General features: G+C 42.0%; 1 protein-coding gene across 2 annotated transcripts; it reads right to left on the reverse strand.

Annotated features, from left to right (window-relative positions):
• Positions 1–3867: 3867 nt before the first annotated feature.
• On the reverse strand, positions 3868–7892 carry ARP6 (actin-related protein 6). 2 transcript variants are annotated; one of them, XR_016130156.1, is made up of 9 exons: positions 7095–7892; positions 6214–6433; positions 6077–6140; positions 5786–5870; positions 5616–5666; positions 5477–5539; positions 5247–5392; positions 4663–4871; positions 3868–4561 (listed from the first exon to the last, which is right to left on the reverse strand). XR_016130156.1 is itself a non-coding variant. In XM_048088647.2 (8 exons), exons 1-7 carry the CDS (start codon positions 7784–7786, stop codon positions 5263–5265), a joined length of 1305 nt encoding a protein of 434 aa, XP_047944604.1. In that variant the 5' UTR covers positions 7787–7891; the 3' UTR covers positions 3868–4561; positions 5247–5262. The 2 variants fall into 2 exon arrangements, 1 of the variants encoding a protein (XP_047944604.1); XM_048088647.2 differs by lacking the exon at positions 4663–4871 and having other exon boundaries at positions 7095–7891.
• Positions 7893–26473: the final 18581 nt, after the last annotated feature.

The raw sequence follows: 26473 nt of genomic DNA on the forward strand, positions 1-26473 counted from the left end.
AGAAGCTACTACTAGAACTTATTTTCTCTACACGATATAGTGCTTAAATAAAATGAGTAGTATTCTTTAAGTGATAGTTATAAAAAAATGTATTCAATTTTCATTTTGTTTTAATAATTACTCCCTCCGTCCGCAAAATAATGTTCATATTCGACTAGCACGGATTTTAAAAAATGTGAAGAAAAGTGAATAGAAAAAGTTAGTGGAATATGGATCTCACATTAATATATTAGTTTAATAATAGAATGTGAGTAGAATGAGTTGGTAAAAAGTGAGATTCATTCACTAAAAATGGAAAAAAAAAGCAAAGTCAACAACATTTCACGACATACCAAAATATCAAAAGTGGACAATATTTCATTGACGGAAGGAGTAATATGAATTCATCAACATCGAGTATACGACGAGTATTAGGGTATAGACCAAAATATTATGGTTTGATATGTTGTAGTTGCAATTAGGGGAGGGGAAAAATACCGAAATACCACACTTGCCGTACTGAAAATATCGGTTTTTCGGTATACCGTAATTTTTGGTACGGTATGGTACCGTAACGGTATCAATTTTCCTATACCGCGGTATACTTTGGTATACCGAATATTCGGTATATACCATAGGTTCGGTATACCGAATTAAAACGAGTGCAGAAAAGTCAACGGGACTCCTAATGTGGGACGGATGGAGTACATTATATTTAATATATTTATATATAATATAGAATTAAAAAGAAAAAATCTTCGAAAATCCTACTTATAAATGTTTTGTGCATAAAATAGATTTTTTTTATAACGGTATTACGGTATACCATACCATAGTTCGATTTACCGTAAAAGTGCAGTATACCGCGATAACGATATCAAAAGTTAACCATACTGACCCACACTAGTTGCAATATATGATATCAAAATCCTAAAATGGAACTCAATTTTCAATAACTAAATTCCACGTATTAGGTTGACCACGGATTTTTATCGTTATTGAGTTTGAATTATTTTGTGAAATTTGATTTGCAATTATATACTTGATCCTTTAGGCCATCCATAATGGGGCGGACGATGGCTTGTCCATCATCCGCGCCCGATCTATCGTCTGCGAACGAAGTGCGGTCGATGCCCATCGTCCGTCGCATCGTCCGCCACTGTGACATAGCGGACGATGCGACGAACGAAGGCGACGCGTTTTTCGTTTTTTTTTTTAATTTTTATTCAATTTTCAAAACCTATATATACCTCACTTTTCACCTCATTTTTCACTCCTTTCACTCTCAATTTCACACTCCATTTTCCACATTTCAAACAAAATGAATCCCGGAGATTATCCAAGTCCGAATAGTCCAATGTTCGGTGGTGCACGGTGGCCGGGTACAGAACCAGATGAATACCGGCCCTTCGACATTAACACCCAGTACGATCCCGATTTCAGCACAGACTCGTACGGGCTATCAGACATGGAGCCTTCTCCCACCCGCACACCCGCCCCATCTCGCGGCCGTTCGGCCGCCGCCGCCGCCGACGCCTCGGGCTCCGCGACCAAGAAGAGGCGGCCTAAGGCAAAAAAGTTGTCGCTTACCACGGTGAATGAAGAGTTCGCCCCGAGGAGGACGAACTACCAGCCGGAAGAATCCATCGTCTTGACGAGGTGTTGGATTGATATTTCAGAGGATCCGGTGTTCGCCAACAACCAGAAGGTTACTGCGTATTGGGAGCGCATCGCCGAGAAATACAACGCGTCCAAGCCGCCGACCGCCTACAAGCGCCAACGGGAACTGCTCCGCAGGCACTGGAACCAAATAAAGAACCAGGTCAATTTGTTCGCGGGGAGTACGAGAAGTGCGAGGTGAGCAGGCCAGCGGCGAGAGTCTCGCAGATGTGCGCGACAAAGCAATCCAGTCGTACACGTCATTGTACGGCGATTTCAAGCACTACCAGTCCTGGGCGCTCTTGAAGGAGAAGCAGAAGTTCGTTGGAGGTGTGCTGCCCGAATCGACGGCGGCGAAGAAGAGGGCAACGAAGTGCACCTTCGGTGCTTATACAAGCAGCGAAAACGGCGCATCTCCAATGGACCTCAACCATCCGGTGTTCAAGGATGAGAGTTCCGGCACACCGATGTTCTCCCGGTGTCCCCCTGGCATCAAGGCTGTCAAGGGCAAGGGCAAGGCGACATCATCGTCCGCCGCGCCGCCTAACCAGGCCCCGAGCCCGACCTCGAGCGCGATGCCGACCCCGACTTCAGCTGCGGCACATGCCTACACGGATTTGGTGGCCTCCTCTGACTATAGGACGTTGTTGGACACGCACAACGCCCTCATGCAGGCGACCAACCCGGCTCAAATCGCGTCCCTCCAACGGATGATCGATGGCCTCAGCCGCAAGTTGGGATTACTTTAGACTAGTCTCTTTTTTATATGCAGTGCACTTTTTTTTTCTCCTAATTTTATAACTTTTTTTATAAAATTAAGTAAATGTAGGATTTCCCTTTTAATTGTGTTGCTTTATTTATTTATTTATTTAGCTTGATATATTTACAAACATAAATTAAATACAAAATAGAAGAAAAAACTATAGGGCGGGTTATAGTCCGCCCCATTGCAGGTGGAAGAGGCGGATGATAAAATGCTGATGTGGTGATGCGTAGGGCGGGGCTTAGGGCTTCGTATAGTCCGCCCCATTGTGGTGCCCTTAAAAAAAGTCTTTTTTTTTTTGGTTAGGTAATAGCATCATATATTATTATAACAGATCCTCTGCATAAATTAATGCACAGAGTCTGAAAGATGAATTATGTCATATCATATAATTAATCGGTACATGACAAAATACCCACATATCCGTCTCTCATTATAAAAACAATTTAAATTGGATATTGTTGTTTTCAAATTTGAATCAAGATTAACTGAAATAAAAGAAAGTGATTCAGAGTATCTGCAATGCGGTGGAGTTTTCGTTCCGTTCCGACTCCGAGGGGACGATATACTATCGGGGCGCATTCGACCAATTTTATTAAAAAATTTGAGCAAAATAATTTTTAGTTTCAAAATTAAATTACTATTCAAAATATATCAATTACTCAATGGACTTCTATCTAATTTTTTATCATTCAATAATGTTTATACTTGTCTAAAAATATGTCATTCTGACCCATAAAAAATTCTCCTACCCACATTTAAATCATTATAAAACAAAAATTTCCCAATAGGAGTATGAATCTCAACAACATTTCATCCAACGAGGCTAACAAGCTCATTGCGCATCTTTATCGAGTTCATCAGTACAATGCGAACCCTCCCCCAATTCATGCACTAAGATCTCGCCGATAAGTGCATCGTGACTGAGAGCCTGCAGTAGAAAGGCCCTTAGGATTACTTTTTAAAAAAAAGCCTAATAAAAGACCATGGTATCATGAATGATGTCATTGTTGGAGATTACCAAAATCAAGTTGTCATTTCTAAACTTTGCATCTCGTTTTACATTATTTTAATTTGGAATGCTAGAACTTACATTATTTTAATTTGGAATGCTAGAACTAAAGAGTGTCATGGAACTCATCCATCCTTAATCAAATAGTTAGAGAATCGATCGTTACTTTTAAATATGGAGCAACCTTAAATCCTTGAACTAGTTGTCCCACCCATCGAAGAGCCTACAAATTAGCGCGAAGAATAATCAATGAGCCGCATTTACTCTTGGTAATTAAGATAAAAAAAGGTAAATTGAAATTCATGTTGAGAGCATCATTCCTTTGTTAATCATGTCATGTCGTGATAGGTATGATATAGTAGTAGGTACCACATGTTCTATTCCATCATACACATAGCTGCGTTATTTGACACATGCATCATACTCCTATATATTGTTATCAACAGTTTGAAGGTGGGACACACAAAAAATTAATATAGCAAAATCTGCTCCCTAAATTAACAGTGAGAGGAGATATCAGTAGACATTATATGGCAGTGTTAGAATAATTCAAAAACAAGATAGTCCTTCAAATATAAACATAGGACATCTGCTTTTCTCACTACCACAACCATAAATATCTCGATATTTTGTCTCCATTTTAAGTAAGAAATCACAATCATTATCCATTGGGGGTGACAAATCCATTTTCTACACTTCAATGGTATCTCAGGTCGACTCTGATATCATCTGTTACTCTTCAAACGAAAAAAGCGACCATGATTTTCTCTTCGACGTGAACATGGAAGAGGACCGCCATGAAAAGTGAGTTGACTGATACACAACCTCTGCTGGCAGCTATATTTGTAGTCACAGAATTAACAACCTTCTCCTGATGCCTCGACTCAGTGTAGAGTATGTATTTCGTAGCCCACTAAATATCGAGAAATCCCAACCGTTTCAAGGAAGCACATCTTTAGACTTCATCAACATTAACAAACCTGGACTTTATACAGCAGTTGTCCGACTTTATATGGTAGTTGACCGGTTGTGCCAGGGAGTTGATAGAGTGCTACAATGAATTGAATGGTATTGAGCATTGTACGATTTCATTAGTAATTCCGTGGTGACGTCTCCTCCATGGATTTCATTTTGTACACCTCCATAGCCTACAAAGTAGGATATGATTTAAGGGTAAGAGGATACAAGAACCATGGTTTAAACTTTGGAGTAGAGTGACCAAACATACAAACCAGACATTAGTTCATACATCTATGTCTTGTCTCTTGTGTTTTGCATACATGTGTACATAGCCAAGAGAATGGAAGAAAATGTGTTCAATCGAATCCTAATTGCATTGGGGAGTGGGGACAAGTTTCAGTTTGGTACAGCTCATTTGAATTTTCCAAATCGGACTTCTCTTGAAGCAACAAACCTTAGTGAGCAGTTTGAAGTTTTATCTGATCATTGGTGTCTTTCCTATGAATAAAACATGCTAAGACAGGTCAATGCAATTGGAAGGTGATTGAAAACTGAGGTTGGATAGATAAATGCTCTGGTTAGTTCTAAATCATTAAACATACAAATTAGATATTTGAAGGTAAATGAAACATAAATGTTCATCCCTAATGTAGACTTAGAAATTTAATAGAGCCACATTTTTTGCATATCCAATCTATTTCCATTACTTAGATACTATTACTAATAAAACATGTCTAATGAGTCAAGTAAGGGCATTTTTCATTTCATTATTGGTAAAATAACATTCAGTTCATACTTATATAACAGTGAAAGTTCACTTATTTAGTCAACCAAGAGAAGGAGAGTTGCAAAGAAAAAGACTGTAGGGATAACCTTAATCATCTTTAAGCTAGTGAAAGAATCTCCTGTGACACCTAGCGGATCCCAGCTCCTCGTACTCAGCCTTGGTGACACACATTGATTCAAAATCAGGACTAGATGCTAAGAGTGACCCCCCTCTCCAAACACCTAATATTGGACTGTGGAAGAAAAGTAACATAGTATTATTAACAGTAAAACATACAAAATATATGAATAGTTCTTCGAAAAAAAAAAGACTTCACTCTTCTTGAGTAGCGATCTTCACTTCATATTCGTTTGGGACTAAAGGCCGAAGCTCCTTCTCTCTGGTAACATAACAAGCTATTAGAGTAAGTGATCATGGAGAACCATTTTTAGTCTGAGAACAGAAATGATGCTTACAGTCTTTGGGCAAATCGAGGGAATAATGTGGTTCCACCAGTCAAAATGATACTACACATCATAGACAAAGAAGCATTTGGTAAAATCAGAACAATAGTTTAGGTCAAACTCAAAGTATAATTATTGATCACATAACAGGTGACAATCCAGTGGCAATCCAGAATCATTACCTCTCATATAACACAGGGTGAAGATGAGGATGACACGAATTAACTGCTCGAACAATGCATTCCGCAAGTCCTGCCTGGTTCATTCCTGAGAAACATAGTTAACAACTGAACTTCATTAATAACGTTATATCATGGTGCAGTTTGTGAAATAGAATGATAACGGACAAAAGAAAACAACAAAATTATGGGTTTTTGCCACAAAACAGAGCGATTAAAACAAAACATGCTTATGTAACGACCTAAATCTTAAGTATTAACGTGTAAAGACAAAATATGGACTGGAAGCGCTACCCAAATCAGCTGGTCGAAATATCATCTCTGGGACGAGGAACCGCTCATTCGTCAAGGAAAATTCCTGCGGAAAGGGATAATTACTAAAAGTTTGAATATGGATAGATTTCAAACATTATGAAGAGAGAAATCTCTACAGTATTTGTTAGGTCAGTGCTTCTTTTGTGCTGGGGGTTGTCACTACCATCCTGTAGGTCGGCATAATCCTTTCCTCCTTCAGGGGAAGAAGGGGCTTCATTTTCATCCAAGCTTAAGTATCGCTTTGTTTCATCAACATCTTTCACAAATCCCTTCGTATGAGTAATGCCATCTGGAAGCACGTAACTACACCTAAACAAATTGTTTTTTCCAGGTCTCCTGAAAATTGATTCCAAGCAAGTAAATAAGGAAACGGTTCTCAAGTCGTACACAAAAAAAACTACTGCACAACCCCATCACAGAACGTCGTTCAATACCACAATATTCCTGATCACAGAAAACTTTAAAGGGGAAGATCGCATCACATGATTGTACAAGGCAATTACCTAATATGGTAATAAATGTATTAGTGTTAAACCATCAAATGGATATTATAGAAGTCCCAGTCCCAGTCCCAGTCCCAGTCCCAGTCCCAGTCCCAGACACAGATAGATATCAAATATCCTTCCGGCTATTGCCCACATTGTCAAATAATGGCCAGCTTGTAATCATATTGAGTTGTTAATCTGTAGCAAAACATAAACATGAACCGTACACGTAATAGATACTACACCCTCAGTCCCTGAAAAGTATGAACTACTCCCCCCGTCCCATAAAAATATGTGCATTTTTCATTTCCATCTGTCCCATAAAAATATGGATGTTTCCATTTACAGAAAGTTATCCCCAATTCATTATCAGTCTACAAATAGCTCCAACCATCACTTCAGATTTCAATCAAGTAATAAAATACCAGCATTATATATCAAATCCGAATCTCCTGGAAACTAAAATCTCATGAATGCGTAGAGCAAAAGAGAGAGAAAAAAGAATAGCAGACCTTGCAATGTTGAGGTCCCTATGGACATCAAGGGAGACAAAACAGAGCTTCTCCTTGACATCATCCATGATGAAGCTCTCATCCATCACATTCACGCTCCTGTAGCTGACGAGCTCCTTCAGGTAATTAGTGAGCGCCTTCCCGCCGAGATCCAGCCTCTTGACCCCGTAATTGAGCGTGAAATTCTGCAGCACGGGCGCGGCGTGCGTGAAGCTGAAGCCGCAGTCGACGACGAGGCTGCACTGCGCCTTCGACAGCAGGCCGGAGGGGCGGCGCGAGGCCTCGTAGAGGTGGACGAGCGAGGGCGAGTCGGCGACGAAGAGCGCGCGGAAATTGAAGTCCTCGAAGATGATCTCGTCGACGGCGCGGCGGATGGAGGGGAGGGTGAAGAGAGGCTCGGTGAGGAGGAGGGAGGAGGCGGAGGGGGTGATTTTGAGGAGATTGGTGAAGAGGTGGGACCAGAGGGAGGACTGGAGGTCGGGATTGATGAGGTGGCCGCGGTCCATGGGGCGGCGGAGGGTGGCGGAGGTTAGGTCTTCGGAGGGGGAGAGGAGCTGGTCGGCGAGGAGCCATTTTTTGGAGGAGGAGGGGCGGGCGGTGCAGTTGGGGACCACGCAGGCGGGGTCACGCTCGCCGCCGATGCCGGCTTTAATCAGGCCGCCGCCGTTGTCGACAACCACCACGTTAGACATTCTTGAGACCTAAATCCCTATAAATTTTTACTAGGGTTTAACAATATCAATGAAATCTCTCTCCGTTGATTATTGATACGTGATTTGAGTAAAGTTGATACTCCATAAAATTGTGATGAATTGTTTGACATCTAAGGGTATATCCACCGGCGCCCCTTCCGGTCGCCTGTCGGCGACGTTCGACCAGACGTCCGCAGTAGGGAGCGGGAAGGGCGCCCACGCCCGTTCTGAGTGCCCCTGCGAAGGGCTCGCCCTTTGCGTCGACGTCCGACCGGACGTCCGCCACTGTGGCGAAGGTCGGACGTCCCGGTCGGACGTCCGGAATTTTTTTTTTTATTTATTTAAAAACTCTATAAATAGGGCTCCTCCAACATCATTTCATTCACACCACTTGTGTTGACAAGTTTCTCTCTCTAACCTCTTTTTCAATTATCTATAATGGCGAGTAGTCGTGCGGGTGGTAGTGGCGGAGGCGCTAGTGATAGTGATGATGAATTGGATCTCGCTGTACAAGAGGCGATTGATCGACGGATCCGGCAGAGGCAGCAGGCGGCGGCGGCCGTGCCTCGGCCGATCCATGGCCGACGGCATGCACCCCGGGACCACATTGCTACACATATTCGGTTGTATGAGGACTACTTTGCTCCGCAGCCGCGTTTTGGGGATGCCTTATTCCGCCGACGTTTTAGGATGCATCGTCCTCTGTTTATGCATATCGTTGGTGCATTAGAGAGAAGGTACGAGTTTTTCAGGATCAGGGAGGATGCGGCTGGCAAACCCGAACACACGCCAATACAGAAGTGTACGGCCGCAATCAGGCAACTGGCGTACGGAGGCCCGGCCGACATGTTCGACGAGTACCTCCACATTGGGGAGTCTTCAGCCGTCGAGTGTCTGTTGGAGTTTTGCGCGGGCGTTAGAGCGATATTCGGGGATCAGTATCTTCGGCGTCCGAGCCCCGAAGACTGCCAGCGGCTGATTAATATGCACGGGTCGGTGCACGGGTTCCCTGGGATGTTGGGCAGCATCGATTGTATGCATTGGGAGTGGAGAAACTGCCCCGCCGCCTGGAAGGGGATACACACTTCCGGCTTCAAAGCCAAGCATCCCACGATGATCCTTGAAGCTGTAGCTGACTACCGGCTATGGATATGGCATGCTTATTTTGGAGTGGCCGGGTCGAACAACGACATCAACGTCCTCCAGTTGTCGCCCCTGTTCAACGATCAGTGCAATGGCGTTGGTCCCGCCATCAGTTTCGTCGCCAACGACAACCAGCACAACATGGAATACTTATTGGCGGATGGGATATACCCAAACTGGCCCGTCTTTGTGAAGAAGATCAAGCATGCGATCGGGTCAAAGAAGTCCTACTTTGCGACCCGGCAGGAGGCAGCGCGCAAGGATGTTGAGCGCGCATTTGGTGCGCTCCAGAGTCGATGGGCGATGGTGAGGGGTCCGGCACGGCAGTGGTATATTCCCAACATCGGCGACATCATGTACGCGTGTATCATTTTGCACAACATGATTGTCGAAAGTGAAGGGGACGAACTGACTCAGTGGACCAGCGAAGATGACACGGGTGCCGGTCCAAGCCACGGCGTGGCCACCGCGAATGTGAACATGGGGGTACCTCATGGAGAGGTTGAGCGGTTGCGCGCATTTGCCGACATGCGGCAAAGAAATGCTCATATTCGACTTCAGGAGTATATCATCGAAGAGGTTTGGACGCGGAGGGGTGGACACTGATGTGGTTGTTTTTTTTTTCTATCTACTATGTGATTTTTTTTTTCCGAATGATGTATGTTTTTTTTAGTGAAATATTCGTATTTCCCGTTCGTATTTGTGTCGAATTTTAATTCCGTGAATTTTAATTTAATTGTGAATTAATTTAATTGTGGGAAGGGCTAGTGGAAGGGCTAGTGGGAAGGGCTAGTGATGTGGTAGTGGAATGGGAAGGGCTAGTGCTGACGTGGCATGCAGTTTTTGTGGGAAGGGCGAGTGGGAGGGGCGCCACCGGAGACACCCTAATTAAAACATTTCATTTAGGATTTTCATAAATATTAATATCTATATCTGGGGTGAAGTTTTCAAAAAAAGGTTACTTCATCATCTAAGTTAAAGCATTTCCAACACCGGACATCCCGACGAGCGTCGGACCGGCGTGCCGGACGTCCGTCGGCGACGTCCGCCATTAGGCGTGAAGGAGACGGAGACGGACGTCTGATGCGGACGCGGGAGATCCGCGGCATTTCCGGGACGTCCGTCGCGACGCCGGGCGGACGTCTGCCATTGTGGCAGACCGACGGACGTGGCCGGCTGACGTCCCAATGCGATTTTTTAATTTTTTTTTACAAACTCTATATATACGGCTCGTTGAACCTCATTTCATTCACACCACTTGTTTTAACAAGTTTCTCTCTCTCCACATTCATTTCTTTTCAAGATAAATGGAGCACCACGATAGTGATTCCCCCGCTACGAACAAGTCACAAACGCCGACTTTTCCTTCTCGAGTTGGGGGAAATGCCTGCGAAAGTGCACCAATGTCCGGGATGATGCCCAGAATGACGACGATGATGCAGCAACCCCAAATGGCGGGGATGATGCTCGGGTACTACAATATGCTCCGGATGATGATGTCCCAGATGCAACAAATGTTGGGGATGCCTGCCGCGATGCCGGGGACGATTCCCCAGATGCAACAAATGCCGGGGATGATGCCCCAGATGCAACAGGGATCCCCTGCCGCTGGCCGGGGGGGGGGGGGGGGAAGGGGGGGCAGGCAGGGGGTCCCCCAATCACCTAGGGACAATGTATATCGCCCCTATATGGATTTATTGTCTAGTGATTCTCCCCAGCGTACTCCCCCGGAGACTCAGTTCTCTGGCATCGAGATGTTCTCTTTTGAGGAGTTGGGGATATCTCCGAGGACGGAGCCAGCCACGTAGCCAGCAGCGCCAGTGGTGAGGACGCGGAGGCCGGGGAAGAGCAAGGCCACTAGCTCGTGTGCGGCGACCAATGGTGGGGCGGGGGAGGAGGAAGGCGGCGGGAGAAAGAGGACCGTCTTGAGCATTCAGGAGTGCGTCGCGCACTCGCGCTAGCAAAGGCATGGATCAGTGTAGTCGAGGATCCATACGTCTCGTCCAACCAGCATATCGACAGAATGTGGTGGCCTATAGCCAAAGCTACCTCGAATTCATATCGGCCGACGGAAAGCCTCACGATGGAGAGCAATGCCAGAAACAGTGGGAGCGGCTGAGTAGGCATCTCAACCAATTTGCCGGCATCTACCAAAACAACATCCGCTCGGTAACCAACGGCATGACCTCCGAGGATGTGAAGCTTATGTCTCACTAGCAGTTCCCCGACCGTGAAGAGGGGTTCGGGGAGTTCAAATATTGGCAGGTTTTTCTTGTGGTGGAGTTTTTCCCCAAGTTTACTGTGGGTGTTGAAGCTGGCTGGCTGAAGCGGACGAAGATCAATGCCTTCGGCGAGTACAACAACAATGCTGGTTCCCACGAACTCCCTGAAGCCGAGGCAGAGATCCCGACACCTCAATCATCCTCCCGCCGCCGTCGCCCGATTGGGCAGAAGGCCGCGCTGCGTATGGCTAGGGGAAGTGCCAGCAGGTCCCAAGAGGTACAATCGGAAGCTCCTTCACTGGTCACTCCTGAGCTCAGCAATCTCACTGAACTGCAAATGACGCAGGTCATTGATACGCTTGCATTTTGCACTATTTTAAGGTCATTTTGTGGTCCGTTTTTAATATCAAAGTTGCATTACATGTCCATTATTTGCATATTTTATCTATTTTGGTATTTTGACATGTTTTGTGAGAAATGTGCATATTTGAGCCAAAAAAGTGAGTTAAAACGCGAAAGTAGGAAATCTGGAGAGCTTCAGGTGGCGTCCGGCGACCGCCGGCGCTTAGCGGAGACAAAGACATGCCCGGCGACCGCCAGAAAGTGCGTGGCGACCGCCACAAGGAGTCAGAAGCTTCTAGACTACGCGCGGCGACCGCCGGCCAAGGTGCGGCGGCCTGCCACAAAAACGCGGCACACGACAGCTGTCTTTATACTCAATTTTCCGGCGATCCTGAAGTCCGATCTGAGCGTTCTACACACCATTCTCTTCGTCTTGAAAAGAGCTTCAAGATGGTACAATAATCACTTCAATTGGAGTTCTGTGGAGAGAGTTATGGCCGTTTTACCAAAGTCGCGCATAGTTGTCAGCTACAGTGTAGGCGGAAATTTGAAGAAGGAAAGAAGATATTACCTTGTGAAGCTAAATCTTTTCATTCTACTATGAGGAACGAAAATTACATCTTTCCTAATGCTTGGAGGAAACTTATTACCAAATTTAAATCCTTCTCAAGCCTATATATACCTCATAACCTCATTCATAGAATTCAACCCTTCCATAGCCCCAAAAAGGGGAGCTTTCATAGCTCCTCCTCCAACCCTAATCTTTCATCTTCTTTAGCCAATTACTTCTGATGCACTTTTTATTAGCACTAAATAAACCTGCAAGTATACAGAGTTTATATAGTATAGCTAAAGGTTAGTACCGGATATCGAACACGGGGAAGGCAAACACAAAGTGTCTATCCTCTACTAAGACTCAATTACTATATGGAAAAACAAGTAGGTTTTGAAAACTTTTGAAAAACTAAAAACAATAAAAAGCATAGGCCAACTAAAAGCAAATAAAATAAGGAGAAAGATGATAGAGATAAGGGAATCCCAGGGATGTGTGTTCATAGTTATGGTTATACAAAATTCCAACTACAATACCCTAGCACAGTTTTTACTTTGAAAGAACGAGTCACCTAGTTTATGCTCATGCGATACAAACGTTGATTACAAAGTTAGGGTTGTCAAGCCTAACACGTAACTCCAAAAAGCGCCTAAGACCCTTGAAAAGTCCCCACTCTCAATTAACAGTGCCGGTTTAAGGGAAGCTAACTGTAGTGTCTACTAAGTGAATCTAACTCGCTAGAACTCTGTCACAGTTATGAAGCAAGTTATATTAAATCATACAAGATTGTGTCACTCAATCATGCAGTATCAAGAATACTTAGGGAAGAAACAAAGTAAAAACAAAACGGATATTAAATAGAAAAAGGAATTTGTATAACCAAAGTCGTTACTAACACATCCCTAAAATCCTATGAGTTTAGTTGCACATAATTGAATAAGCTAAAAACATAGATTGAAGGGAAGACAATTTGAACACAAAACTAAAGCAAATAAAACCCGTAGGTTGAATCCTTGTTGTTCTTAATGTTCTTGAAATCCTTCTCCAACTCCTTGCACAATTGAAGTACTCTAGGTCTTGATCTCTGTGAAGTATTTTTGCAAGTAGAAGTTCTCTCTTTTTGATGAAGCTTGAGGTCTTATTTATAGGGAAAAACCAACCCTTGTTGTAGAAGGAAAAGATCTCCAAATTATGGTAAATCTGGGCGCAAATCTAGGGCTTCTCGGATTCACCGCCTTTCTCTGGCGGGCCACCGCACTTTGGCCGGCGGTCGCCGCGTTGGAGTCCAGAGAGTCTGTTCCTTCGGAGGCAGACCGCTGCATTGATCTGCCCGCAGGGCGCCGGCGGTCGCCGCACACATCCGCGGCGGTCGCCGGTCGCCGTCTGACTCTGGATTTCCAGATTCTGAGTTTTGGCTCCCTTTTTCGGCTCAATTAAGCACGTTTCTCACAAAACACGTCAAAATACCAAAATAGACAAAATATGCAAATAATGGACGTGTAGAGTGACTTTGACATAAAAAAACGGACCAAATAATGGTCTTAAAACAGTGCAAAATCCGATTGTATCAACTTCCATAGCATAAATTTGAGAGTTCTTCATTGTGCAAAGGGTTGGAGAAAGAAGCAAGAACATCAAGAACGACAAGGATTCAACCTACGAGTTTTATTTGCTTTTGTTTTATGTGCCAATTGTTTTCACTCCAATCTATGTTTTTAGCTTATTCAATTATGTTAGGAATTGAACTTCCTCAATCAAACAACAAGAAGCGATGAATGTAAAGCACAAGAAACACTTACGTGGTTCGATCAATGTGATCTACTTAAGTGTTGGGGATAATCGCAGCGGAAATTGCAAATTAAATAAATCCACAAAAGAATCTATTTAGGTGATTATGTGGGTCGATTCAATTTCATGCTTGAACATGTAGAAACATATAATTGCGCAATTAATCACATAATTTAAATTAAATTATGTTGTTGAATACTTACAACAATGATTCTCCAAAGAATCGAAGTGGCTTGCTACTTCTCCACGTGTAGATCTTGAAGCTTGATTGTGAATGCAAGACCAAAGATCTTCTAACCTATGACCCTTAACTCTATAGATCTAAATTCCTTGTGGGAGGAATCTCTTAGAAATTATAAGAATCTTGAAGGAGAAGACAAGAAAGCCAAGTGTGGAGGCTAGGGTTTGTGATAACATTTGTCTCATCTCCTTATATTCTTATTTATAGAGTTTATGATGGGCTAGGTTAGGGATCTATGGGGCTTGGATTGGGCCTCCCCCATTGGACCTTCTTTACTAATTAAATTATAACTCATAATTTAATATAAGGCCAATGGAATATTTCTTGTGCTACTATAGAAGAAATATTGACCGCCCATCCAATCCGTGATTACAAGCAATCCGGGTTAACCTCTTTAATATATTATTTCCCGTGTCTAAGACTTTCTATATCCATTAATTAATTTTGAAGTCTGCTATAGACTTTAAATTAATTAATATCTTTTTATTTCCAAGAGTTTGTCTAGTACGAGATGTATATTAAAATATACTTTTCCTTTTCTATTTATTCTTGGATTAAATCCAAACCGGTCGGGTTTCCGAATAATAGAACTTCTCTCGAACACCTCTTGGGGATATAGTCAAACCACGCGGGCACACGATTCAATGTAATAATAAAACGGACACCATTCTAGTTATTAATTACTACTACCCAAGATATCACGAATATTGGGTTACGAAAAACCCGCACCTATTGATAAGTCAAAGCAGCGTATGATTAAATAACGTGTGTCCTATATTATTACAAAGATTAGGAAATATTAAATCTCCAAGACATCGTCTTACAGTAGATAGCAACAAAGACGTGTCTATACTTTAGATCCATTCAATGCTATACCATACCAGTGTCACTAGTCATTCTCAAGGTAAAGACGACTTTCGGATGGACACTGCAACCTTTCACGATAGGTAGCCAAAGCCTATCTAGGTTGTGAAAAAGTTTTACTTCTACAAGGTACCGGTTGGGCCACCTACTGTGATGACCTGTTCCACGACCCAACCTTCAATGTAGAAGACTTAGACTGATTTTACTTTCCGACGTTTTAATTATATAATTTAATATATAATTAAATACTGTCAATACCCATTAAAGTAAAATACACAGTGTGAAGAAAACATTTATTATTCTCATTAAATGAAGAGTGTTTACAATATACAAGCAATTTATCAAATTCAAAAACTCGAAAAATGCTTTTTAGTATATATGTTCCAACAATCTCCCACTTATACTCAAAACATGCTTTCGAGTATACTACTGTCAATGTTTCTTCAATTTCTCCCACTTATAGAGAAAGCAGGTCTGAGTCTTTAATGCATCTAACACCTATCCCTTCCATATGACGATTGAACGTCCCACCCGAGAGGGCTTTCGTGAAAGGATCAGCAAGGTTGTTTTCTGTTGCAATCTTGACTACTTGTATGTCACCTCTCTGTACAATCTCCCGAATGATATGATACTTCCTCTCAATGTGTTTGCTTGCCTTATGGGATCGTGGTTCCTTTGAGTTTGCAACAGCTCCAGAGTTATCACAATATACCGTGATGCTCTTGGGCAAACTCTGAATCACACCCAACTCCTTTAGGAAGTTCTTGAGCCATACAACCTATTTTGCAGCTTCAGAAGCAGCTACATACTCGGCTTCCATGGTCGAGTCCGCAATGCATTTCTGCTTTGCACTCTTCCATATAACGGCTCCACATCCCAAGGTGAACACATAACCAGAAGTAGACTTCCTCGAATCACGATCAGATTGAAAATCTGAATCCGTGTACCCCATCGGACATAGATCAGATGCCTTGTAAACTAGAACATACTCTTTAGTCCTCTTCAGGTACTTGAGTATATTCTTTACTGCAGTCTAATGTCCTTGGCCAGGGTTCGATTGATACCTAGCCACCATGCCTACGGCAAAGCATATATCAGGTCGTGTACACAACATAGCATACATGAGACTTCCAACTGCCGAGGCATATGGAACCTTTTTCATGTCTTCTATCTCTGTATGTGTCGTAGGACACATCTCCTTTGATAGATGAATTTCATGTCTGAAAGGAACGAAACCCTTCTTGGAATTCTCCATGCTAAAACGTTGTAGTACAGTATCGATGTAGGATTCTTGAGACAAGCACAACATTCTTTTCTTGCGATCTCTGATCACTTTGATTCCTAGAATGTGTCCCGCATCTCCCAAGTCCTTCATCTCAAACTGGGTAGACAACCAGTTTCTTACGGACGACAACATCTTATTATTATTTCCAATTAGTAAGATGTCATCCACGTAAAGTACCAAGAACACCACATTTGCACCTTCAACTTTCTTATATACGCAACTCTCTTCTGGGCACTGATCAAAACCAAATGATTTAACAGTTTTATCGAAGCACATGTTCCATGCTCTGGATGCTTGCTTGAGTCCATAAATGGATCTTTTAAGCTTCCACACCATGTGCTCCTTGCCCTTAACTTCATAGCCCTCGGGTTGTTTCATGTAAATGGTTTCCTCAAGACTGCCATGCAAGAAGGCGGTCTTGACATCCATTTGCCAAACTTCCCAGTCCATGTAGGCTGCGATGGATAGGAGAATCCGAATTGATTTAAGCATAGCGACGGGTGAGAAGGTCTCATCATAATCGATGCCTTCTCTCTGGGTATAACCCTTTGCCACTAATCTAGCTTTGAACAATTTAACCTTCCCATCCGGACCCCTTTTACGCTTGAATACCCACTTACTTCCAATGGCAATGTAGCCTTCGGGTAGATTTTCAAGGTCGTAAACGTCCTTATCCTCCATTGATTGTAACTCGGAATCCATTGCCTCAATCCAGTTGAGACTATCCAAATCATTTATTGCTTCTTTGTAGTTCCAGGGGTCAGGTTCCAGATGTCCGGAAACTGAGTCTGAAGACTCTCCCAGACCAATCCACCTTTCCGGTTCTTTTGAAACCCTCCCACTATGACGAGGCTCTACAATCGTAGGAGTAGAAGTTGTATTACGTGGTGCAATATTTTCTTGTGGAGTTTTCTCTTGTGTAATTGGAACGTCATCATCTCTCATTTCTTCAAGAGTGATTACACTTCTGGGTTTTTGATTCTTAATATACTCCTCTTCCAAGAACTTTGCATTTGTGCTTGCAAATACTTTGTTGTCTTGAGGACTATAGAATTCATAGCCTTTTGTTCCTTTGGCATATCCCACAAACAAACATACCTCTGTGCGAGAGTCCAATTTACTTGGATCTTTAAGTAGCACATGCGCCGGACAACCCCATATCTTGAGATGTTCTAGGTTGGGCTTGCGCCCAGTCCACAACTCATGAGGTGTTTTAGGCGCTGACTTTGTAGGTAAGTTATTGTGGGTATAACACGCTGTTTCTAGCGCAAACCCCCAAAGGAATTTTGGCAACTGAGCATAACACATCATTGATCGAACCATTTCAAGAAATGTTCGATTTCTCCTTTCCGCAACTCCATTTTGTTGAGGAGTGCCAGGTGCAGTCAGTTGGGATTCAATCCCAGCTTCCGCTAAGTAGCCCAAAAATTCATCACTAAGGTACTCGCCTCCTCGATCAGATCGTAAGGCTTTTATAGTCTTACTATGACGCGTTTCTGCAAATGCCTTGAATAGTTTGAAATTTTCAAAGGATTCTGATTTGCGCTGCATCAAATAGACTTGGGCTAGTCTTGAATAATCATCAATAAAGGTGATGAAATATACATAGCCTCCCCTAGTTTGAATTTGGAATGGACCACACACATCCGAGTGAATGAGATCTAGTACTTTCTTGGCTCTATTTCCTTTGATCTTAAAGGATCTTTTGGTCATCTTGCCTTCCAAGCAGGATTCGCAAGTTGGAAAAGGGTCTAAGCTTAGTCCCTCAATTGAGCCAAGGCTCGCCAACTTTTGGATCCTTCTCGGATTGGCATGCCCAAGCCTTAGATGCCATAAGTACATATCATTCATATCATGTGGTGAAGTCTTTCTCTTGCGAGAAACAGATATGTTATTCGACTCAACAACTTGATGCGTAGAGCGTATAGTATACAAGTTATTATCCATGATACCTTGACAGATAAAATAATCATCTCTCCTTATAATGCAAGCATTATTGAAATAAATAGAATATCCGTCAAAAACCAGTTTAGAAACAGAAATCAAGTTCCTTCTAAACGAAGGTATCAATAAAACATTGTTTAATACCAAAACTCTACTACTAGAAAAGCGAATATAAACAGCTCCCACTGCAATCGCTCCCACTCTAGTAGCATCCCCCAGATGGACAATGATCTCCCCTTCACTTAGTTTCCTTGAATCCTGCAATAAAGCGGGATCGAAACATACATGATCAGTTGCTCCCGTATCTACTACCCATTGATGGGTAGAAACAGTTGCTAAGTAAGTTTCAAGAACATGAGCTTGGTGTTTACCTTGACCATTTGGACCTTTACCCTTCTTGGGGCAATCAGGCTTCCAATGTCCCTTTTCCACCACACTTGAAACACTTTCCAGTTTTTCTTGCTTTAACCTTCTTCTTGCCCTTCCTTGCCTTCAATCCCTTGGCAGCCTGCTCCGCCTTGCCATCCTTCCTAGGTCTAGTGACTTTGGAACTGGAGGCGCGGTCAACCAACATAGCTTGTTTGGCTTGGGCATAAATGCCTTCAGCGTTTTGAAGCTCAGTTAGAAGCTCAGCCAAGTTAAGGTCTTGCTTAGTCATCTCATAGTTGACTTTAAACCGTTGAAAGCTTGCTGGAAGACTTTGGAGTATTATGTCTACCTGAGAATCTAGATCAATTGATCCTCCCAAGACCTCAATTTGATTGAGATGGCGCATCATTTCAAGGACATGGTCCCTGACTGGCGTGCCCTCTTTCATCGTCTTATTCATGAGACTCCTAATCGCTAGAGATCTAGCAGATCGACTTTGAGTCCGTAAAAGAGATCTAAGGTTCTCCATGATCTCATAAGCGGATTCGTAGGAATGATGCTGATGTTGAAGTACATTTGACATAGAAGCCAAAATATAGCACTTCGCCATCTCATTGGCCTTAATCCACTTATTGTACACGGGCTTATCTTCCGCAGAAGCATTATCAGCAGGTTTTGCAGGGCAATCGGTTTCAAGCACAAACTTATAATCATCAGCGATAAGGACAATGTCCAAATTACATTTCCAGTCTACATAGTTTGGCCCTTCGAGTTTGTTTTCTTTCAAGATTACAGATAATGGATTGAGCGACATAATTGATATTGACTGAGAAAAATAAAAGGTATCCATCACACAACCATACATGATAAAGGAATGTAAAAACCATAAAACATTCGAAAATCACATATGCTATTAAAACGCTAAATAAACAAGCACCAAAAGATGTCATGGATTATTTAGATTTAAAAAAAAAAAACTTGGTCACAATACCGACAGATAATCCAGAGACCATAAGAATGGCATGGCTGCCTAATATTGCCTAAGCTAGTACCATAATTCTGGTCCTCAAGAATCTTATCTTGCTTTGAATACTCCTCTAAAGAAAGGTCGCACGCCACTCAACAAGATTCTAAGACCATGGTTAACATCTTTTAAACAATGCTCACTTCGTGATAATATCGCTCCCACTGGACACAATATTCCTTCAGAAATATGCCTTTCATTTAAAAGAACCATTTTAGTTATTCAAATCTGTAAATATTACTAATAACATAACTCCTCTAAAGAAAGGTCGAAATGTTATATAATTTACTTCACATTTGAATACCATTTATGGAGACCATATACAACATGACTGTTCGTAATTATCGCTTAGTCATTTTTAGTTAAAATGGTTTTCATTTGATTATCATGCAAGCAAATAATTATTTAACTCACATAAGATGTAAATCACATAGGCAAATAAATTTGCACACTTTGTCACATCACATATAACCAAATAAATCATTTGATTTTAAACCACTAAGTGTCTAAAACTAAATAATTAAAATAAATCACAATTTATCCTTTCCATGAACCATGGTACTCCTGATAAAAAGGATTAAATAAAAAAAAATATATACCCCATTTGAATAAATCAAATATCTAGGGTATAAAAATTTGGTCAAGACCACACATTGGGCCTTGCCTATTAATCGGGCCATCTAAAATCCTAATTAGGGTTTTGCCCTAAAATAAAAGCAACTAGCCGCCGCCGCCTTCTAGGGATCCGCGCCGCCGTCGTCTTCATCGGGCTGCCCACCCGCCGCCGAGCACCGGGAGCCGCCGCCGCACCGTCAGCCACTAGCCGCCGCTGCCTCGATCTGCGTGCGGTTGAACCCTAGGGGTCTCGACCGCCGCCAAGGCTGCGCACCCAGCCGCCGCCGCCCAGCCTCCGCCAGCCGTCAGCCACTGCTCCGCCGCCGTCTCGATCTGCGTGCAGCTATAAGCCGTCGCCAAGACTGCCGCCAGCTGCTGCTCGCCGCCTGCCCAGCCGCCAGCCGCCGCTGCCGCCTAGATCTGCGTGCGGCCGAGCCCGCTAGGGTTTCGGCCGCCGCCTAGGCCTTCTCCTCGTCGGCTTCGTCTTCGTCTTGTTTTTCTCCATCGTATTACATTTCTTTGTATTCTAACTATTACATTTGTTTACAAAAGAAATATACAAGGGAAAAAACAAAACCTAATCTACCACGGTCAACCCCCGTGGGTTTACAATAAAACGAAGAACAACAAGATTCAACAATCACGCAATATTGCAAGCATGAAAACAATCATCCATCACATTTTTCAAACATGTAGATCTACACAAGTAGAACACAATAAACATAGATCAAGAATAAACTATCATAGATCTACAATATTCTTAAGAATATTCTTATAGATCTAGAATATTCCATTTAAACAACTATATAAAATAGATCTAGAATATGTTCTATAGATCTTGGAGTACTCTATTGTAAATCAAGACATTCTTCATCAATCTTGAATAAAATTCATAGATCTAGAATGTTCTTTAGCCGATCTAGAGTATTCACTTATAGATCTAAAATATTCTTCATTGATCCATGTTAGTTTGAAAAAAAAACAAGATTAAACCCACATAATGAGAGCCTAAAAGCATGGCTCTGATACCAGTTGTTGGGGATAATCGCAGCGGAAATTGCAAATTAAATAAATCCACAAAAGAATCTATTTAGGTGATTGTGTGGGTCGATTCAATTTCATGCTTGAACATGTAGAAACATATAATTGCGCAATTAATCACATAATTTAATTAAATTATGTTGTTGAATACTTACAACAATGATTCTCCAAAGAATCGAAGTGGCTTGCTACTTCTCCACGTGTAGATCTTGAAGCTTGATTGTGAATGCAAGACCAAAGATCTTCTAACCTATGACCCTTAACTCTATAGATCTAAATTCCTTGTGGGAGTAATCTCTTAGAAATTATAAGAATCTTGAAGGAGAAGACAAGAAAGCAAAGTGTGGAGGCTAGGGTTTGTGATAACATTTGTCTCATCTCCTTACATTCTTATTTATAGAGTTTATGATAGGCTAGGTTAGGGATCTATGGGGCTTGGATTGGGCCTCCCCCATTGGACCTTCTTTACTAATTAAATTATAACCCATAATTTAATATAAGGCCAATGGAATATTTCTTGTGCCACTATAGAAGAAATATTGACCGCCCATCCAATCCGTGATTACAAGCAATCCGGGTTAACCTCTTTAATATATTATTTCCCGTGTCTAAGACTTTCTATATCCATTAATTAATTTGTAGTCTGCTATAGACTTTAAATTAATTAATATCTTTTTATTTCCAAGAGTTTGTCTAGTACGAGATGTATAATAAAATATACTTTTCCTTTTCTATTTATTCTTGGATTAAATCCAAACCGGCCGGGTTTCCGAATAATAGAACTTCTCTCGAACACCTCTTGGGGATATAGTCAAACCACGCGGGCACACGATTCAATGTAATCATAAAACTGACACCATTCTAGTTATTAATTACTACTACCCAAGATATCAGGAATATTGGGTTACGAAAAACCCGCACCTATTGATAAGTCAAAGCAGCGTATGATTAAATAACGTGTGTCCTATATTATTACAAAGATTAGGAAATATTAAATCTCCAAGACATCGTCTTACAGTAGATAGCAACAAATACGTGTCTATACTTTAGATCCATTCAATGCTATACCACACCAGTGTCACTAGTCATTCTCAAGGTAAAGACGACTTTCGGATGGACACTGCAACCTTTCACGATAGGTAGCCAAAGCCTATCTAGGTTGTGAAAAAGTTTTACTTCTACAAGGTACCGGTTGGGCCACCTACTGTGATGACCTGTTCCACGACCCAACCTTCAATGTAGAAGACTTAGACTGGTTTTACTTTCCGGCGTTTTAATTATATAATTTAATATATAATTAAATACGGTCAATACCCATTAAAGTAAAATACACAGTGTGAAGAAAACATTTATTATTCTCATTAAATGAAGAGTGTTTACAATATACAAGCAATTTATCAAATTCAAAAACTCGAAAAATGCTTTTTAGTATATATGTTCCAACATCAAGATCATACAACAACTCTCAATCGAACCCTATCTCTCTCAATTGATGATAGCAATAACCGCAAGATGCTATTCAAGAACCAAAAACGAGCTAACTGAGATGAGAGATCTAACTGAATTGCTATGTGTATGTGTGTGTTGATTCTTATATGTGAATCGATACAATAGAAACTGAAAAGGGTATCTCAAGAGTGTAACAAACTTCCAGCTGTACCTTCTTGATCTTCACAGCCTTCCAACGGCTAGCTTAGGCTAACCGACTCCAACGGTCATGAACCATTCGGTGCAAGTGTGCAGCTGATCTGCTACTCCTTAGCTCCACCTCTTCCCATGTTCCCTCAGCTCCTTAATCACATTCACACTTCACAAATCTCCACCACATTAACCAACTGATTCTTATAGGACTGCTTAGTTGTCAACACCTGATTCTTATAGGACTGCTTAGTTGTCAACACCTGCCCTTGCTCATTTCTCCACCACATTAACCAACTCCAAACAATACTTGAACTTGGCAGTTGGTAATGGCTTTGTTACATCTGCGGGATTGTGGTCTGTGCCGATCTTTACTACTTTGATCTCTTCCTTGTCAACCTCATCTCTAATAAAATGCATCCGTACATCTAGTGCTTACTTCGTTCGTGGAATACTTGTTGCTTCGCAAGACATAAAGCACCACTGCTGTCACAGTTTATTTCCACACTCCTCTGCATTATTCCAAAATATGCTATAATCCCCTTCAGCCACTTGCTTTCCTTCACAGCCTCTGTAAGTGAAATATACTCGGCTTCCGTAGTAGAGAATGCTACTACCGATTGTAAGCCTGACTTCCATGAGATAGCAGACCCAAAAAGAGTGAATATGTACCTTGTCTGAGACTTTCTGTTGTCAAGGTTGGAGGCGTAGTCAGAATCACAATATCCTACCAAAACATTTGTTCCTGTATCCTCAACTCCCCCATACATAATCCCAACACCTTGAGAAGCTTTTTCATACCTCAATATCCATTTGACTGCCTGCCAGTGACTCTTTCCCGGGTCACTCATGTACCTGCTCACAACACTCATGGCTTGAGCAAGGTCTGGTCTGGTACACACCATAGTGTATATCAGGCTGCCTACAATATTTGAGTATGGAATCTGGTCCATCTCACTCCTTTCAAAATCAGTCTTCGGACTCTGACCGGCTGAGAGCTTGAATTGCTGGCTCAATGGTATTGAAACTCCTTTGGAGTTTGCCATCTGGTATTTCTTCAGCATTCTCCCAATGTAGTCACTTTGCACGAGCCACAATCTTCTCTTTTGCCTATCCCTTATGATATCAATGCCCAAGATCCTCTTTGCACAGCCCAAACCCTTCATTTCAAAGACCGAACTGAGCTACCGCTTTATGCTCTGAATTTCCTCAATCTGTGGTCCAGCTATTAGCATGTCATCTACATACAACAACAACCATGCTACAACTGTTCCATTTATGTACTTGATATACACACATACACATCCATCCAACTCAGATTTCTTGAAACCCAACTTGTGCATTTCTTGATCAAAGGTCAGATACCACTACCTACTAGATTGCTTGAGGCCATACAAACTTCTCTTGAGGAGGCATACTTTATCCTCATCACCAGGTGCAATAAATCCCTCTGGTTGCATCATATAAATTGTCTCTTCAAGACCTCCATGAAGAAAAGCTGTCTTCACGTCCATTTGGTGCAATTTCCAGCCCTTTTGTGCAGTGATAGCCATGAGAATCCTTATAGAACTATGCTTCACGACCGGGGAAAATACTTCATTGAAATCAACCCCTTCCTTCTGTGAATACCCCTTCGCTACTAACCTTGCTTTGTATCTAAGCTTCTCAGTTCAAGCAACCTCAACTTTTCTCTTGAATATCCATTTACAACCTATAGGCTTCTGCAAATCAGATCTTTTTACTAAGATCCATGTCCCATTTTTGAGCAAAGACTTGATTTCATCTATCATAGCTTTCTTCCACTTTTTCCTTTCCTTGCTCTTCATAGCCTCTGAGAAAGTTGAAGGCTCTGAGTATTCTATATGTTCAGCAACACATAGAGCATAATATATGATATCAGCTTGGCTATATCTTGCATGTACTCTTATTTCTTTCCTCCTTGTTCTATCTCTGGCTAGCAAGTAATTATCCAGATTTTGTGGCTGAGATGGACTTTCTCATTGAGATGAACTTTCTGCAGCATTCTGTTCTGGCTCATCCATTGAAGTTTGCTGACTTTCTTCAGCCTGATCATCACCATCATCTAATACTCTTGTGAGCTCCACCTCTGTTCCAGTACTATCTTCATCAGATTTTGGATCCTTATTCTGTTTTTGCTCAGTGAAAGGCATTTTATCCTCAAGGAATTTCACATCTCTACTGATCACCAATTTGTGATTTCCAGGTTCTACTGACCACAATCTGTAGCCTTTCACTCCAGGCTGATATCCCAACATGATGCACTTTAAGGCCCTTGGCTCTAAATTGTTCTGCCTAACGTGGGCAAAGGCTGTACAACCAAAGCTTCTCAAATGAGTGTAGCTTCCATTTCTTCCAAACCATCTGAAATCTGGAGTGTCAAATTCAATAGCTGAGGATGGACATTTGTTAATCAAAACTGCAGCTGTAGTTACTGCCTCCCCCCAAAATCTTTTAGGAAATCCTGAGTTGAGCATCATACACCTAACTCTTTCCATCAGAGTTCTATTCATTCTTTCCGCGGTGCCATTTTGCTGGGGATTATTGGGCACGGTTCTATGCCTTTTAATACCCTTATCAGCACAATACTTCTGAAACTCTGAGGATAAAAACTCCAAACCATTGTCCGTTCTCAAACATTTCAGAGATTTCCCCTTCTCCAGTTCTACTTCAGTACACCAGATTTTGAATTTCTCAAAAGCCTGAGCCTTATCTTTCAATTTATACACCCATACTCTTCTTGAAAAATCATCAATTATGGACAAGAAATATCTACCCCCTCCCTCAGATACAACAGGTGAAGGCTCCCACAAGTCTGAATGTGCATAATCAAGTGGTGAGGTTGAAGTATTCATACCTTTAGGAAATGGGATTTTCTTGCTTTTGCCAAGTATGCAACCTTCACATGCAGGTACAGTCTGGAGTGCTGCACTCTTTATTAGTCCCTTCTTTCTGAGCTCATTCAATCCCTTCTCAGATACATGGCCCAATTTCCTATGCCATTGCACAAGAACATACTTTGGCTTCTCCAAGTAGATAATAGAGACTATGTATTCTGGTTGCCTCCATTAATTTCTTGCCATCTTTGGATACAACCATGTTGCCATTTTCTGACTTGAAAATGCAGCCCTTCATTTCTAAAACTCTAAGAGACACCAAATTTCTTTTCACATCAGGTATATACCTGACTTCAGTCAGAATGAGGGAAGAGCCATCTTCATTGATTATCTTGACTTCTCCAATTCCCTTCACTGGATAAATCTAATTATTGCCAAGAAGCACACTTCCTTCACTTTTACTCAAGTTCATAAACCATTCTTTGTGAGGGATCATGTGAAAACTACAACCGGAGTCCATTATCCATGAATTCCCAATATCCCTATCAGCAACATTCATGATCTGAGGCATATCCATATCCTCTGCTACATCGGCCTCATTAGTTCCACCTTGCTCCTCGGCTAACTTCTTTTTCCACGAGTAACAATTCTTCTTTAGGTGACCAGGCTTCTTGCAGTAGAAACACTCCCTAGTTTCCTTCTTCTGAGGATCCTTAGCTTTCTGATTCTTAGGGTTAGGTTGCTTCTTCTTTTGAGCCACCTT

The sequence above is a fragment of the Salvia hispanica genome, chromosome 5 (assembly GCF_029641045.1).
Source record: "Salvia hispanica isolate PSC_SH4W2 chromosome 5, Shi_PSC_v1, whole genome shotgun sequence".
Lineage (NCBI taxonomy): Eukaryota > Viridiplantae > Streptophyta > Magnoliopsida > Lamiales > Lamiaceae > Salvia > Salvia hispanica.

Excerpts from the sequence above, each read along its gene's own strand:
- ARP6 (XM_048088647.2), bottom strand. The coding sequence starts at position 7,786 with ATGTCTAACGTGGTGGTTGTCGACAACGGCGGCGGCCTGATTAAAGCC. Across the intron at positions 5,871-6,076 it reads ATTTCGACCAGCTGATTTGG|GAATGAACCAGGCAGGACTT; the intron begins GTAGCGCTTCCA and ends TATGTTTCTCAG. Across the intron at positions 5,393-5,476 it reads AAGATCGCTACTCAAGAAGA|TCCAATATTAGGTGTTTGGA; the intron begins GTGAAGTCTTTT and ends TTTCTTCCACAG.